This window comes from Falco cherrug, chromosome 2, assembly GCF_023634085.1.
Source record: "Falco cherrug isolate bFalChe1 chromosome 2, bFalChe1.pri, whole genome shotgun sequence".
Classification (NCBI taxonomy): Eukaryota; Metazoa; Chordata; class Aves; order Falconiformes; family Falconidae; genus Falco; species Falco cherrug.
The window spans coordinates 3,083,942-3,096,046 of record NC_073698.1 but is presented as its reverse complement, the minus strand read 5'-3'; the positions used below and the strand labels follow the sequence as shown (position 1 = coordinate 3,096,046).

Below are 12,105 nucleotides of genomic sequence, written 5' to 3'. Positions count from 1 at the left end.
GCGCCGCGCTCTGACGCTCGGGCGCAGCCGGTGACGCGGCGCCCGCCCGCGGGGCGTCGGGGGCGGGGAGCTGCCGGTGGCGCGCGCCCCCTGGCGGGCCCGCCGCGCTCCGCCCGCCGCCCGTCCCCGCCCCGCCTCCGAATGCCGGTTCCGCTCCGCGGGGCGACTGGCCTGGACCGGCCGCCCGCGCGTGGGATCCCGGGCCCCGGCGGCCCGGCCCGGCCTGGCCGTCCCCCTCCCGGCGGACCCGCGAGCGCGAGGGGTCCCAGGGCACGTCGCCACGGCAACGGGCAGCCTCTGCGCGGTAAGCGGAGGGGCGGGGGGAGAAGGGCGGAGCTCCCCGGGACAGGGTGCGGGGCGCCAGGGTCAGGATGCGGAGCTCCTGGGGACAACGTGTGGGGCTCTCCGGGGCAGAGTGCGGGCCTCCTGGGGGGAAGGCGCGGGGCTCCCGGGGCGGAGGGCAGAGCCCGGCGCAGCGGCACCCCCAGGCGTTGTGCACATGCTCCGCTCCCTGTGCGGCCAGCTGGAGCGGGGCTGGCGCTGGGTGGCTGTTGGGGACACGGCTTCTCGAGGGTGGACAAGCTGTAAGTGCCGCGGCCAGACAGGCAGGGCCATGAGGGTGTCTGTGCTTGGAAGTGGTTTCATGCTATTTCTCTTTAGGCTTTGTATTAGCAGTTGTAGAGGAGCCATAGCAGCCTGAGCTATGTAAGATGAGTCACGAGTACTACGGTTACTGCCCTATTCGGTGTCTCTATGCATCTTGTAAGCCACAAATTAGTATATTGTGCATTCAATAAGTTAGTCTCAGAATGCCACTTTTATGGAGAATGGTCAGTATGCGTATTTCTAACTGGGACCCATAAAATTCAATCCTCAGCCCAGTGCTAGCATTTTATCAACAGTCACATGATTTTTTTTTCTCTGAGGTGTACTTGATTCATGTTGCCTTTTAGGTGACTCCTGGCATGCCTGAGGTAGGCAGTCCTACCTGCTGCAGTTATAGTGCAGGACACATTACACTATGGTAGCTCCTATAGTTCTATTTGTGTTCTCGATGTGTGCACAGTTTCTGCAGAGATCAAGGCTTCCTTTTCCTCCAGGTGCCCTTTTCCTAGCTAGGGGAAACCTCCAGGTTTCCCTTTTCCTAGTTCATCGTTTGTCCATCTTGTCACATTTCTGGGATCTGGAAATGATGTTTTGATTTAGTTACAGGTTAAGACTTACAGGGCATGCTAGCCCATCTTGCCGGCACTTCAGATCCTGCAGGATTTCCAGTTACACTAGCATCCTGAGGATTATGATGGAACGAAACACATGGCAGCAAGTTGAGGAGTGGCCACTGAACTCACTGCATCCAGCCATCCCAGGAAGTCCTTTCCAGTCCTACATTTCTATATACATAACAATCTTCTGTGCAGACTCTGTGAGCAGACACTGAAACATGAGCTGGACATCTTGGTTTAACACTAGAACAGAGACCAGAACAGTTGGGGGTGGGGTGGGGGGAGGTTAGTTTCCTGTCCTTAGTACAAGACACCACATGTGTGCTCCAGGAAGGCAGTCTCTGTATCAGATTTCCTTGGTAAAGGATGAGAACATGGTATGCAGCCATTCTTGGGCCTGTGTGTCCGATCCCTAGCTGTCACAGATACAAAATCCTGTAATCACAATTTTATCAGGCTCTGGTTTAGAAGCAGATGGGATTTTTGCTTCTATGTCCTTGGAATGATGTTTTGGAGCCTGATTGCTGCAATAGCTAGAAATCTCCTCCAGATTTCTTGTTGCATGTATTAATGGCCAGGATTTCTTGTTGCATATATTAATGGCCAATTTGTATCCATTTCTTCTTGAGTCACAATTAGTCTTAATCTAAAATTTTTCATTTGCCTTTCAGGCACTGACTCCCAAGTGTGCAAGTAGACAGATTTATCACTTCTTGGTCTGTTTTGCCAGACTAAGGCTAGCTAAGAAAGTTCTGCTAGTGGGAAGTAGAAAGCTTTTAAATCCATTTCTGAGAGGGGATGGATGCGGTGTGCAGCGGGTATGCTGTCATAGACCTGGCACTTCCCTCTGGTTTGGACATCTTCACAGGCTGACATGGGGGAGGAGATGCCTCTTCCCTGGTGTGCATGGGCAACCTTCCCCTGCCTGGTCTCTCCTCCCACTCCTCTGAGGATTCCCCTGGGGCTCTGCACAACATTCAAAGCTTGTGAGGAATGCACAACTCACCCCAAATAACAGAAAACACATAGCAGAGCAGCACAGGCATCTAGGGGCCCCATGCTGCTCCCACCCCCAACTGGGCAGGCGGTCTGAGTAGAGGGGAGTACATAATGAAAAGCATTTGCTGCAGCAGCTATCTATAGTCTTTTGTCTTTGGGATCGGGCAAGGGACAGGCGTGGCCCTGCCTGCCTGACCTCAGAGCTGACGTCAGAGAACCCCAAATGAATAACAGGGAGTGCTTCAGAGAGAGAACAGCCAGGCTACCCAGCATGGAAGGTGAGATGCCAGTACCACTAAATGAGAGAAGACATAAAATGGGAGGTATTGTTCCCACAGAAGGGTGCTCTGTATCCACAGTATCAAGACTCTAGCTTCAATTCAAGGTGGGCCAAAGAAGTCTGGGTCTTTCCATTGGCTGACTCAGTAACACAAAATCTGTGCTTCTGATCTACTTCAATCATTTTCCCTTACCTGTTCTGCTTTCTTAGCCACTTGGGTGTATGCTCAAGGTTATCAGTTGCAGCACAGGCTCTGTATCAGCTTGCACCTGGTTCTAGAAATGAGAAGAAGGTTACAGATCTGTGGTGTGCTAAACAGTAGGACTGTGTTAAAAACTGCTGACCAAAATATTACTGATATTGTCCCGTTGCTCCCAATCGCTGCAAGAACAGAGGCCAGATTCATCTGCCAGTCTAGGACAACGTGGTAAGAATTGGATCCAGGAGAACATATAGTATGAGTCTCAGATCTCAATCATTTTATTGTAATGTAATACCACAGTGAGGTCTCAGTGACAGGGCACGGCCTTGTCAGGCTAAGGCCAGTGCAGCAAAATGTAGAGATAAACAATGTAAGTTATCAGTCCAAGAAGCACAAAAAAGTCTTGAGTCTACAACCTAATTACTTGATAAAAGTACATCTGTGTCATCAAACAGGCTGTGATTAACAAAGCAAGTACAACCACAGAATCACAGAATGGTTTGGGTTGGAAGGGACCATCTAGTTCCAACCCCCAATCCATGGGCAGGGACACCTTCCACTAGACCCGGTTGCTTAAAGCACTGTCCAACCTGACTTTAAACACTTAGAATGCAATCACATGAACCAACTTCCTAGTCATTGTTAGGAACGTATACATCTCCAAAAAAAATCCATCACGGTGAAAGAAGATATTGTGATTTTCTTATTCTTTGGTGTTCAGTGGAATGTCTTCTTCCAAAAAAGTGATGGAAATGAAGTTTAGAAGATATCCTTGGATACTAATGGCAGTGATGTTGGAAGTGGAGAGAAGAAACAAGCATCCTGTGTCTTGTCACAGAAGTTACAAAGTGCAGGAAACAGTTGTGAGGACTTTTAAAAGATAAAAGAAGTAGTTTGTTTTATTGCCTTGTAGAGACTGTACGGTAGAGAAGAGGGAACTGAGGTAAGGATATGGCTTAAATACTAGCCTGGATAATAATATTTGCACCAGTACTACAATGGACTTTGATTTGTGAATCAACAGGGAGGGTGAAAAGAACCAGCTGGGGAGATGTGAGGACAAAGAATGTTTTTCTTTTGTTTTTGTTTTGCAGAGATCATGGACCAAAGGATCTTGGGGAATTGCCAGTGCACTGATACTTGTGGGATGAAAATGACGTGTCTTGTGAAATTGTTGGACACTTCATACAGTATCAGCCCTGGGCAAAATAGTGGAAGGGTTGACCACACATTGTAAGAGGAAGTGATGTTTGTCATTAACTATACAACCAATATACATTTCTAAGTAAGATAATTATACGTCTGGAATACCATCAGTGGAGATATGTTGATATCCTGGGAGGTTTGCTTCCCTGTTTTATTCCCATGTAATGTTGGGGTCTTTTAAAATCTCCTTGTTAATAATTCAGAACTTCATTAAATGATGTTGCCCATTCCATGTTAAAGGACAAGAGCTTGACCTTAGGCACTGCTATGACCAACTCTTTCTGAAAAACTACCAGAGCTTTTAAAAAAAAGTATTGAAGTCTTCTCCTTGCAGGAGGATGCTCATACACTTCACATCAAGTGATACCAACCCCCACTCTGCCTTTCATTTGTGTGGCGGGAGGCACTCTTCATCTCCTTACTCGCCACAGAGCTCCTGTACTACCTGCCACTTTCCCCATTTTAATTAACACGTTACCAAGTGTATCTGTTGCATTTACATTCAGTGATTCTCTACATTTTGTGAATAAACATGGACTGGGGTAAAGCACCCATGATACTTCTGATAAACTGGTATGTCCCTTTATGCTGTATTGCACACGTGTGTTAGTACTTCAAAGTACTTCAAAGGCCTTGTCACACTGTCTGTTTGCCTTTTCTCTTTGAACAGGTTACACTCCAATCTGAGTCATTGTCCAGTGTGGATTTTTTTCAAGAGGTACGAGCAAGATAGGAACCTTTAACTTCCACTGAGGGAAGTTTCAAAAGTAACATTTCTGCCTGTGTTTAGGGGCCTGTTGTATGGAGGTGCTGCTCCCCCAGCTGCTTAAACCAGAAGACTCAAGTCTCTCAGAGCTCCCTTTGTATTTTAGAGATAAAGACCCTGTCTTTTTCTTCTCTCCAAATGCAAAAATTGGCTGTTTCATGATTTCTTTGGTGACTTGAAAGCCTTCAAAAATCTGGCTCTTATATGGTTTCCTCCTCAAATCTGTCTCAATTGCCTGTCTGTAAAATGGGGATAAGACCAAACTTCATACCTCCAAGGGGGAAAGCATAAGGAAAAAAAGAAAAAAGGAATTTTAGTACATCAGAGATCGAGAAGGGATTTCTGTAAGGCATTTGTCAGTATTACTTGAAGAAGTACATGATTAAATACTGAGCAGTAATTCATCCACTTTTGACTTAAACTGTTGCTGTATTTTATAATGGATGATTGTAAGCCAGCAGGGTTGTTTCTAGGAGAGTCCCACAGAGCAGTTCATGGTTACAGATTGGCAGCTGTGTGCTGGAAAGCAGGAATTGAAGGCGTAATTGATTGCATTACATGACCAATAGAATATGAGTTCATTCTCTGATAAAATAGCTATGCCAAAAGGTATTTGGAAGAGTATATAAAAGGGACAATATAATTAGAATAGAGTAGAATAGCTCAGTTGGAAGGGACCTACAACAATAATCTAGTCCAACTGCAAAAAAGGATTAGTACTACATATGTATATTTTATTAGTATAATGATTACTGGCATAACATCTGTGTTCTGGGATCAGCATTTCAAACCCATTCTGGTTACAAGTTGAGTTCTGGTTTGAGGTCTCCGCTATATTCAGGGATTGAAGGCACAGGGTCTCTTCAGTTTTAAAATGGTTGTAAAATTAACCAGTATGGAACCACAACAGGACTTTCAGAAAATAATGTCCAATCTGTATTTAGACCATGAGTAAATTTTGTCAGGGTCCCAGGTATGTGATGCCTTCTGCGTTCTGCTGGCAGGTGACATTATTTCTTACCAATTTCCTGATGTTTCAATGAAATTGCCATGTTTGCCAGCAGACATAGTGCTGCTTTCCCCAATTAGAATTCCCCATCCACATGATGTTAAAATCAGAATCACATCACCAATTTCTTCCTAGGAAGCTCAGATGAACAGGACTAGCAAAGGGAATGTATCTCTCCAGTGTCCCGACACCCAGTTCTGCAACTTCCCATTCTCTCAGCTTCACCCTGCTGTTTTCTCTGCTTGCAGGAACTCATAACCTAACACAGACATCTAGCCAGTCTTCAGGGAGTCTCTGGTCAATGAACTTGGCCTTGTTTATAGCATCTGAGCCACGATGTCATCACTTTGAGGCCCCACACAAAGATGGCAAGGAAGGAAACAATAGAAATTGTGCTGGCCCCTGCTTTCTTGTGGTGAGATCTGTGCTTGCCAGAAGCTTCTACCCTTTGTTCTGGGCTGGGAATGGGTTTCATAATGGAGAGGGAGGCACTTTCCGTTCTGAGGGGAGAAAGCAATACCAAGGAAGGTTTTAATTATCTCCCATCAGTGCAGAGCAGCTGTGCTGCTTGCAGTTGCAGGAGTTGGTGAGCAGTGCAGTCCCAGTCCAGTCTATTGCAGTGAGAATGACTGCAGGAATGGAGCATGTTCTCACCCCATGGGAAAGGGGTCCTTGTTGGATGACAAGACCAATTCTAAGTAAGATGCAGAATGGAGCTCTTCCCAAGAGGACAGGACTCCCTCTGCCAGTCTCAGAGCACTACAGTAAAGCAAACACCACTTAGAAATGGAATTGAAGCACAACAGGCTTTTCTCACCTTTGTCCCATCTCTCAGCTCTGCTTGAGGTGACATTGTACTGTGGAGAACGGCACTCCGGGCTTGTCTTTCTAACCTGTCCGAAGGACTAATGTAGAACTCAGGCTACTGCTGTCCATAACCTAGCAGGGAGTGTGGCAACCACATGGAAGATGTTCTTGTCTTCATTTTTATGCTTTGCAATCATGCTCTTTTCTTCCAGGGTAGCCTGGTACAGTCCAGCACTTTGGGGTCCTGGTGTGAAAATTATCTGCCCAGCATTTTTCAGATGCTTTGAGGGAGGGTTCTCATTTAGGTGCGATTCATATTTTTTTATTCCTCCTGTCTTCCTGATGCTAATTCTCCATCTTGTTACCCTTATCTGTTAATGGTTCACATTACCTTTGCTAGTTCCTTTCTGTGCCTTGTTTTTGCTTTCATGTTGAAAGTATAAATCTAAATCCTGCATCCCTATTATAAGAGCTGCTAATTCCTTCCCTCCCCCTTCGTTCGATCAATGTTTCCTTCCGTCTTTTCTGCTTACTCACCAGGTCATGTAGCTAATTTTAACATCGCCTTGCCTTCTGCTGCTGTTTCTGAAATGCCCTCTGTAAAAAATGCATCTGTCCCTGGCATCTTCATGGCCTCTCTATGTCCTGAGTCCTTCAGAGACTTTGATGCCTTTATTTGACATTTCTCAAGGTCAAAACTCCCGATGGATCATGTTGTTTGAATTGGGTCAGGCTGAGGGGGAAGAATGCTTTTCCATTGCTGCCTCTTCACCTACCCTGCTTCCTTTCCTCTCTTCCTCTTCAGAGCAGTGCTGTGTTCAGCTTTTCAGTGTTGCTGTCACCGGGTCCACCCTGCCAGCTTTTCTCTCTTCTTTCAATTTCTGGTATTTTCTCTTCTGCTCACATTCATCACTTGCTTTCCTCCACTGGCTAATTCTGTTCATGCTCTGTTGTCCTCTACCCTTGATTCATTTTCCCCTTCTCTTCCATTACAAGCTCTATCCTGAAAGTCCTCAGCCTTTACATACTCCTGGAGTCTCTTTCACCTGCTGCACTGGTGTTAGCAAACTCCCATAAACGGTCTGAATTCTGCCAGTTCACTGCCTTTCCTCTCACTCTCATTTTGCCATCTTCCTAGTTTAAAATGGGAAGGTTCAAAGTTTTACTTAATCCCTTATCCTCAATTTCAGGTTCCTTTAGCCTCTTTTAGCTCATTCCTTAAACTCTTTCCTCCTGCTACTTTCAGTTCATTCTTTGTTAGAGCTCTCTGCTTCCTCCCACAGGAAAGGAACAAGAAGTAACCTTTTCTGTCTGCCTTGGTTTCATTCTTCTCTTTCTTCTTCCCATCACAAATGCAGAATTTTCTTACCTACTTTATTCTGTTACTGTAAGCCCAGGTAGCATGTTCTGAGGATTTCAAGTGCAGCATTTGAAAGAATTTATGTGGCTCTTTCATCGTTTACACGAGAAGGGAAGATGACATTTGTAGATGGCATTTTTACAACAAATAGTGAGTTTGCAGCACAGTGGGCTCTGGACTTCAGCCTCCAAGGCTACAAGATACAATGTGAGTGAGAACATAAAACCTGTGATGCACAAAATCACTCAAGCACGAAGCAAGTGCTGTGAGTTGTGTTAATTTTCTGTGACACTTAACACCTTGTATTTTGCTTCTTTGTTTGAGAAATAAAGAATCTATAGTAAGCATACCACAGAAGACCTGTAGTTATGTGTAATGTGAGGGATAACGTTTCTCAGAATTACAGGGTTCTAGAAGCTGCATATTGTTCGTTCAGTCACATGGCTGTGGCAGAGGATGCTAAAGCCACTGCACTTCCCAGTGTTTCTTAGGTGAGTGATGTTGGATATGTTGTCTGTGTGCAGATCTGGACACTGGGTGGAACAGACCTGGGAAAGTTCTAAGAAGAGTCTTTCACCGTTGACAGTAATTAAACCAGAAAATAACTATTCTTATTCTGTATTAGAACAGAATATTTCCACTTGGAAGGGGCCTACAACAATCATCTAGTCCAACTGCCTGACCACTTCAGGGCTGACCAAAAGTTAAAGCTTTAAGGCATTAAGGGCATTGTACGAATGCCTCATAAACACTGACAGGAGTGGGGCATCAACCACCTCTTTGGTAAGCCTGTTCCAGTGTTGACCACCATTCCTATGAAGAAATGCTTCCTAATGTCCAGTCTAAACCTCCCCTGACACAGCTTTGAACCATTCCCACATGCCCAGTCCCTGGACACCAGGGGGAAGAATCGGCACCTCCGTCTCCACATTCCCTCCTCAGGAAGCTGTAAAGAGCAATGAAGTTGCCCCTGAGCCTCTTTTTCTCCAAACTAGACAAACCCAGAGTCCTTAGCTGTTCCTCATAGGACATTCCTTCCAGCCCCTTCATCAGCTTTGTTGCCCTCCTCTGTATGCATTCAAGTACCTTAATGTCCTTCTTAAATTGTGGGGCCCAGGACTGCACATTGTACTCAAGGTGAGGCCGCACCATCGCTAAATACAGTGGGACAACCCCCTCTCTTGGCCGACTGATTATGCTGTGTTTGATGCCCCCCAGGACGGAGGTTGCCCTCTCTGCTGGCAGGGCACACTGCTGCCTCATACTGAGCCTGCTGCCAGCCAGCACCCCCAGGTGCCTACCTGCAGGGCTGCTCTCAAGCCACTCCTCTCCCAGTTTGTACTTCTGCCTGGCATTACTCCACCCCAGGGGCAGACTACAGCTTTTGGTTTTGTTAAATTTCATGCCATTGATGATTGCCCAATGCTCCAGTCTACCTAGATCCCTCTGCAATTCCTTATGTCTCTCAAGAGAGTCAACAGCACCTCCCAGTTCAGAATCAGCAGACACACTAATGGTGCATTCCACTCCTGCGTACAGATCATAGGTAAAAATACTGAACAGACCTGGCCCTAGCATTAAGCCCTGAGGAACACCACTGGTGACTGATCACCAGCCAGATATAACCCTTTTCCCTACAGCCCTTTGAGTGCTGCCATTCAGCCGGTTCTCAACCCAGCACACCACGTACTTGCTCATCTCACAGTTGGACAACTTGGCCAGAAGGATACTGTGAAGGGCAGTATCAAAAGCCTTACTAAAATCCAGAAAAACTACATCCACCGCCTTTCCTTCATCCACTAGGTGGGCGACCTTATCATAGAAGGATATCAAATTAATTAGACAGGACTTTTGCTTTGTGAACCCATTATGACTGTGCCTGATAACTGCATTGTCCTTTAAACACCTTTCAATAGCACCCAGTATGATTTCTCCATAATTTTTCCAGGTACTGAGGTTAGACTCACGGGTCTGTAGTTGCCTGGGTCTTTCCTCACATCCTTGTAAACTGGAATGACATTGGCTGACTTCTAGTCAGCAGGGAGCTCCCCAGACTCCCAAAGCCTTTGGTACATGATTGAGAGGGGTCTTGCTGTAACATCCACTACTCCTTCAGTACTCTGGGATGAATCTCATCAGGCCCCATGGATGTTCAGCTGATACAACTAGTCTACAGGTTCAGTGTCCATAAATGTAAAGTCAGGGTTCCCACAGTTGTGGTCCTCCAACTCAGAGGACCGGGGAGCCCAAGGTCTATCATAAGCATTAAAGGCTGAGGCAAAAAAAAAGCATTGAAAGCATTCCGTGAGTCCTCTTCCAGCATTAGAGGTAACTGGTGCAGCAAACATGCCCATTTAGAATAGGAAAGAAGAGTGCTTCAGTCTACTTTCAAACATCATTCAGACATGGAAGAAAGAAGCAGAGGATGCCAGGGCCAGATGAAATCAGGAAGCATCCAGCTTATATAGCATATTTCAGGAAGAAAAAGCATAAGCAAGATGTATCTCTTGGTGTCCAAGCCTGGAGAGAGATGCGTCACACAGAAATGTATCCCAAATGAACAGTGACAGCCATGCGCTATTCTGCCCTCTTACTACCCACCCATTTTCTCAGCCATGCTCACATTAGATCAAAAGCCTCACAACTGTAACGGTGGCACATAATATTCAAGTCACTGCACAAGTCAGCCTTAATAAGAAGGAAAGCAGGAGATCTACAGTGCCCTGCCTCCTAGTAGGTCAATACCTGAATATGCAAAAATTAAAAATTAATCTTGCTCTGCAACATGCTGTCATCGTTTAACTCCACCTGACAACCAAGTACCATGCAGCCACTCGCTCTTTCCCCCCTCCCCCCGCAACAGTGGGATGGGGAGGATAATTGGGAAAAAGGTAAGACTTGTGGGCTGAGATAAGGACAATTTCACAATTGAAATAAAATAGTAATAATAACAACAATTGTAATGAGAAGAAGAGAGAAGGAGAGAGGAATAAAACCCAAAAAGGAAAAAAATAAAAAAAAACCCAACCAAATAATGCACAATAGAATTGCTACTGCTCACCCACCTGCTGGCCAGTGCCCAGCCAGTCCCTAAGCAGCAATTGCAATGCCCCAGCCAGCTCCCCCCAGGTTATAAAGTGAGCATGGTGCTCAATGGCATGGAATACCCCTTTGGGGTCAGCTGTCCTGGCTGTGTCCGCTCCCAGCTTCTTGTGCCCCTCCAGCCCTCTCGCTGGCAGGGCCTGAGAAACTGAAAAGTCCTTGACTTAGTATAAACATTACTTAGCAGCAGCTAAAACCGTCAGTGTGTTGTCAACTTTATGCTCATACTAAATCCAAAACACAGCACTGCACCAGCTACTGAGAAGAAAACTCCATCCCAGCTGAAACCAGGACACATGCAAACAGGCAACCTTGGGAGAGCTGCTGTTCTAAGAAAAAGACACACACAGTTAAGATTCACAGAGGTATTATAACAAGAGGAATTAGGTCACAAGAATAGAGAGAGAAACAAGGAGTGTTAGAGTCTCTTGCAAAGGGAAGGACTGTGGAGAAATAGAAGGTGGCTTGTTACAGGATTCTATGATGAGCTCAAAAACATCTGGACTTGCAATAGCAGAGCGCCCTACATTAACAGCAGGTATCATTCACTGGCCAGTGTGCATTTTTCTGTCTCTGGCAAATGGTTCTGTAAAATGCTGCAAAGAAACTACTGTAATACCTGCATCATCATCAGAGTTTAGCTAAGCATCCGTCAGTGATGATCAGGATATATACACAAAATTAAAGCTTGCCCTTCCTCTGCAGATTACCAGCTCAAAGCCTCCAGATCAAGAACAGACCCATTGGGCATTATACCTTTTGGACTGATATCTTCATTTATGGAGTATGCATTTCACATCCCTCTAGATACATGTGGTGAGCGTTTCTTTAACTGATAACAATAATAAAAGAAAACCTTTTAATGTGATAAAATTTATGCCCAAATCCTCAGTAATCTGGTTGTTTCAAAAATTAAGATAGAAAGAAACTATATTTAACTTTCTCATAAAAGCAAGAAAAGATGTTCTAACCTGTGTACAAAGGTTCCAGTGGCATTCTGGGGAAGTGTCATGATATGCTTCCTCTTTTCTCATGTTTTGCTAGGTATGTGCTGTTGAAGAGAGGACACTTGGCTAGATGCGTCTTTGGTCTAACACACCATAATTATTCTAATGTATATGTTATAATACATACAATATATATTAGAACAA

General features: G+C 45.5%; 1 protein-coding gene across 4 annotated transcripts; it reads left to right on the top strand.

The window, feature by feature from the left end:
• The first annotated feature begins 80 nt into the window (after positions 1-80).
• Positions 81-8,201, top strand: LOC114017438 (uncharacterized). 4 transcript variants are annotated; one of them, XR_003562500.2, is made up of 4 exons: positions 81-304; positions 3,799-4,483; positions 4,581-4,628; positions 5,934-8,201. XR_003562500.2 is itself a non-coding variant. In XM_055701661.1 (4 exons), the coding sequence occupies exons 1-4, from the start codon at positions 142-144 to the stop codon at positions 4,738-4,740; spliced, it is 390 nt and encodes a 129-aa protein (XP_055557636.1). In that variant the 5' UTR covers positions 82-141; the 3' UTR covers positions 4,741-8,201. The 4 variants fall into 4 exon arrangements, 2 of the variants coding, with proteins under 2 accessions (XP_055557636.1, XP_055557637.1); XM_055701661.1 differs by having other exon boundaries at positions 82-304; positions 3,799-3,937; positions 4,701-8,201; XM_055701662.1 differs by having other exon boundaries at positions 84-304; positions 3,799-3,937.
• The last annotated feature ends 3,904 nt before the right edge of the window (positions 8,202-12,105 follow it).

What these genes read in the sequence shown, in the direction of transcription:
- LOC114017438 (XM_055701661.1), top strand. Translation starts at nt 142, where the DNA reads ATGCCGGTTCCGCTCCGCGGGGCGACTGGCCTGGACCGGCCGCCCGCG. An exon ending in CAACGGGCAGCCTCTGCGCG is followed by an intron (nt 305 to 3,798) that starts GTAAGCGGAGGG and finishes TTTGTTTTGCAG; the next exon opens with AGATCATGGACCAAAGGATC. An exon ending in GTGTGGATTTTTTTCAAGAG is followed by an intron (nt 4,629 to 4,700) that starts GTACGAGCAAGA and finishes GCCTGTGTTTAG; the next exon opens with GGGCCTGTTGTATGGAGGTG.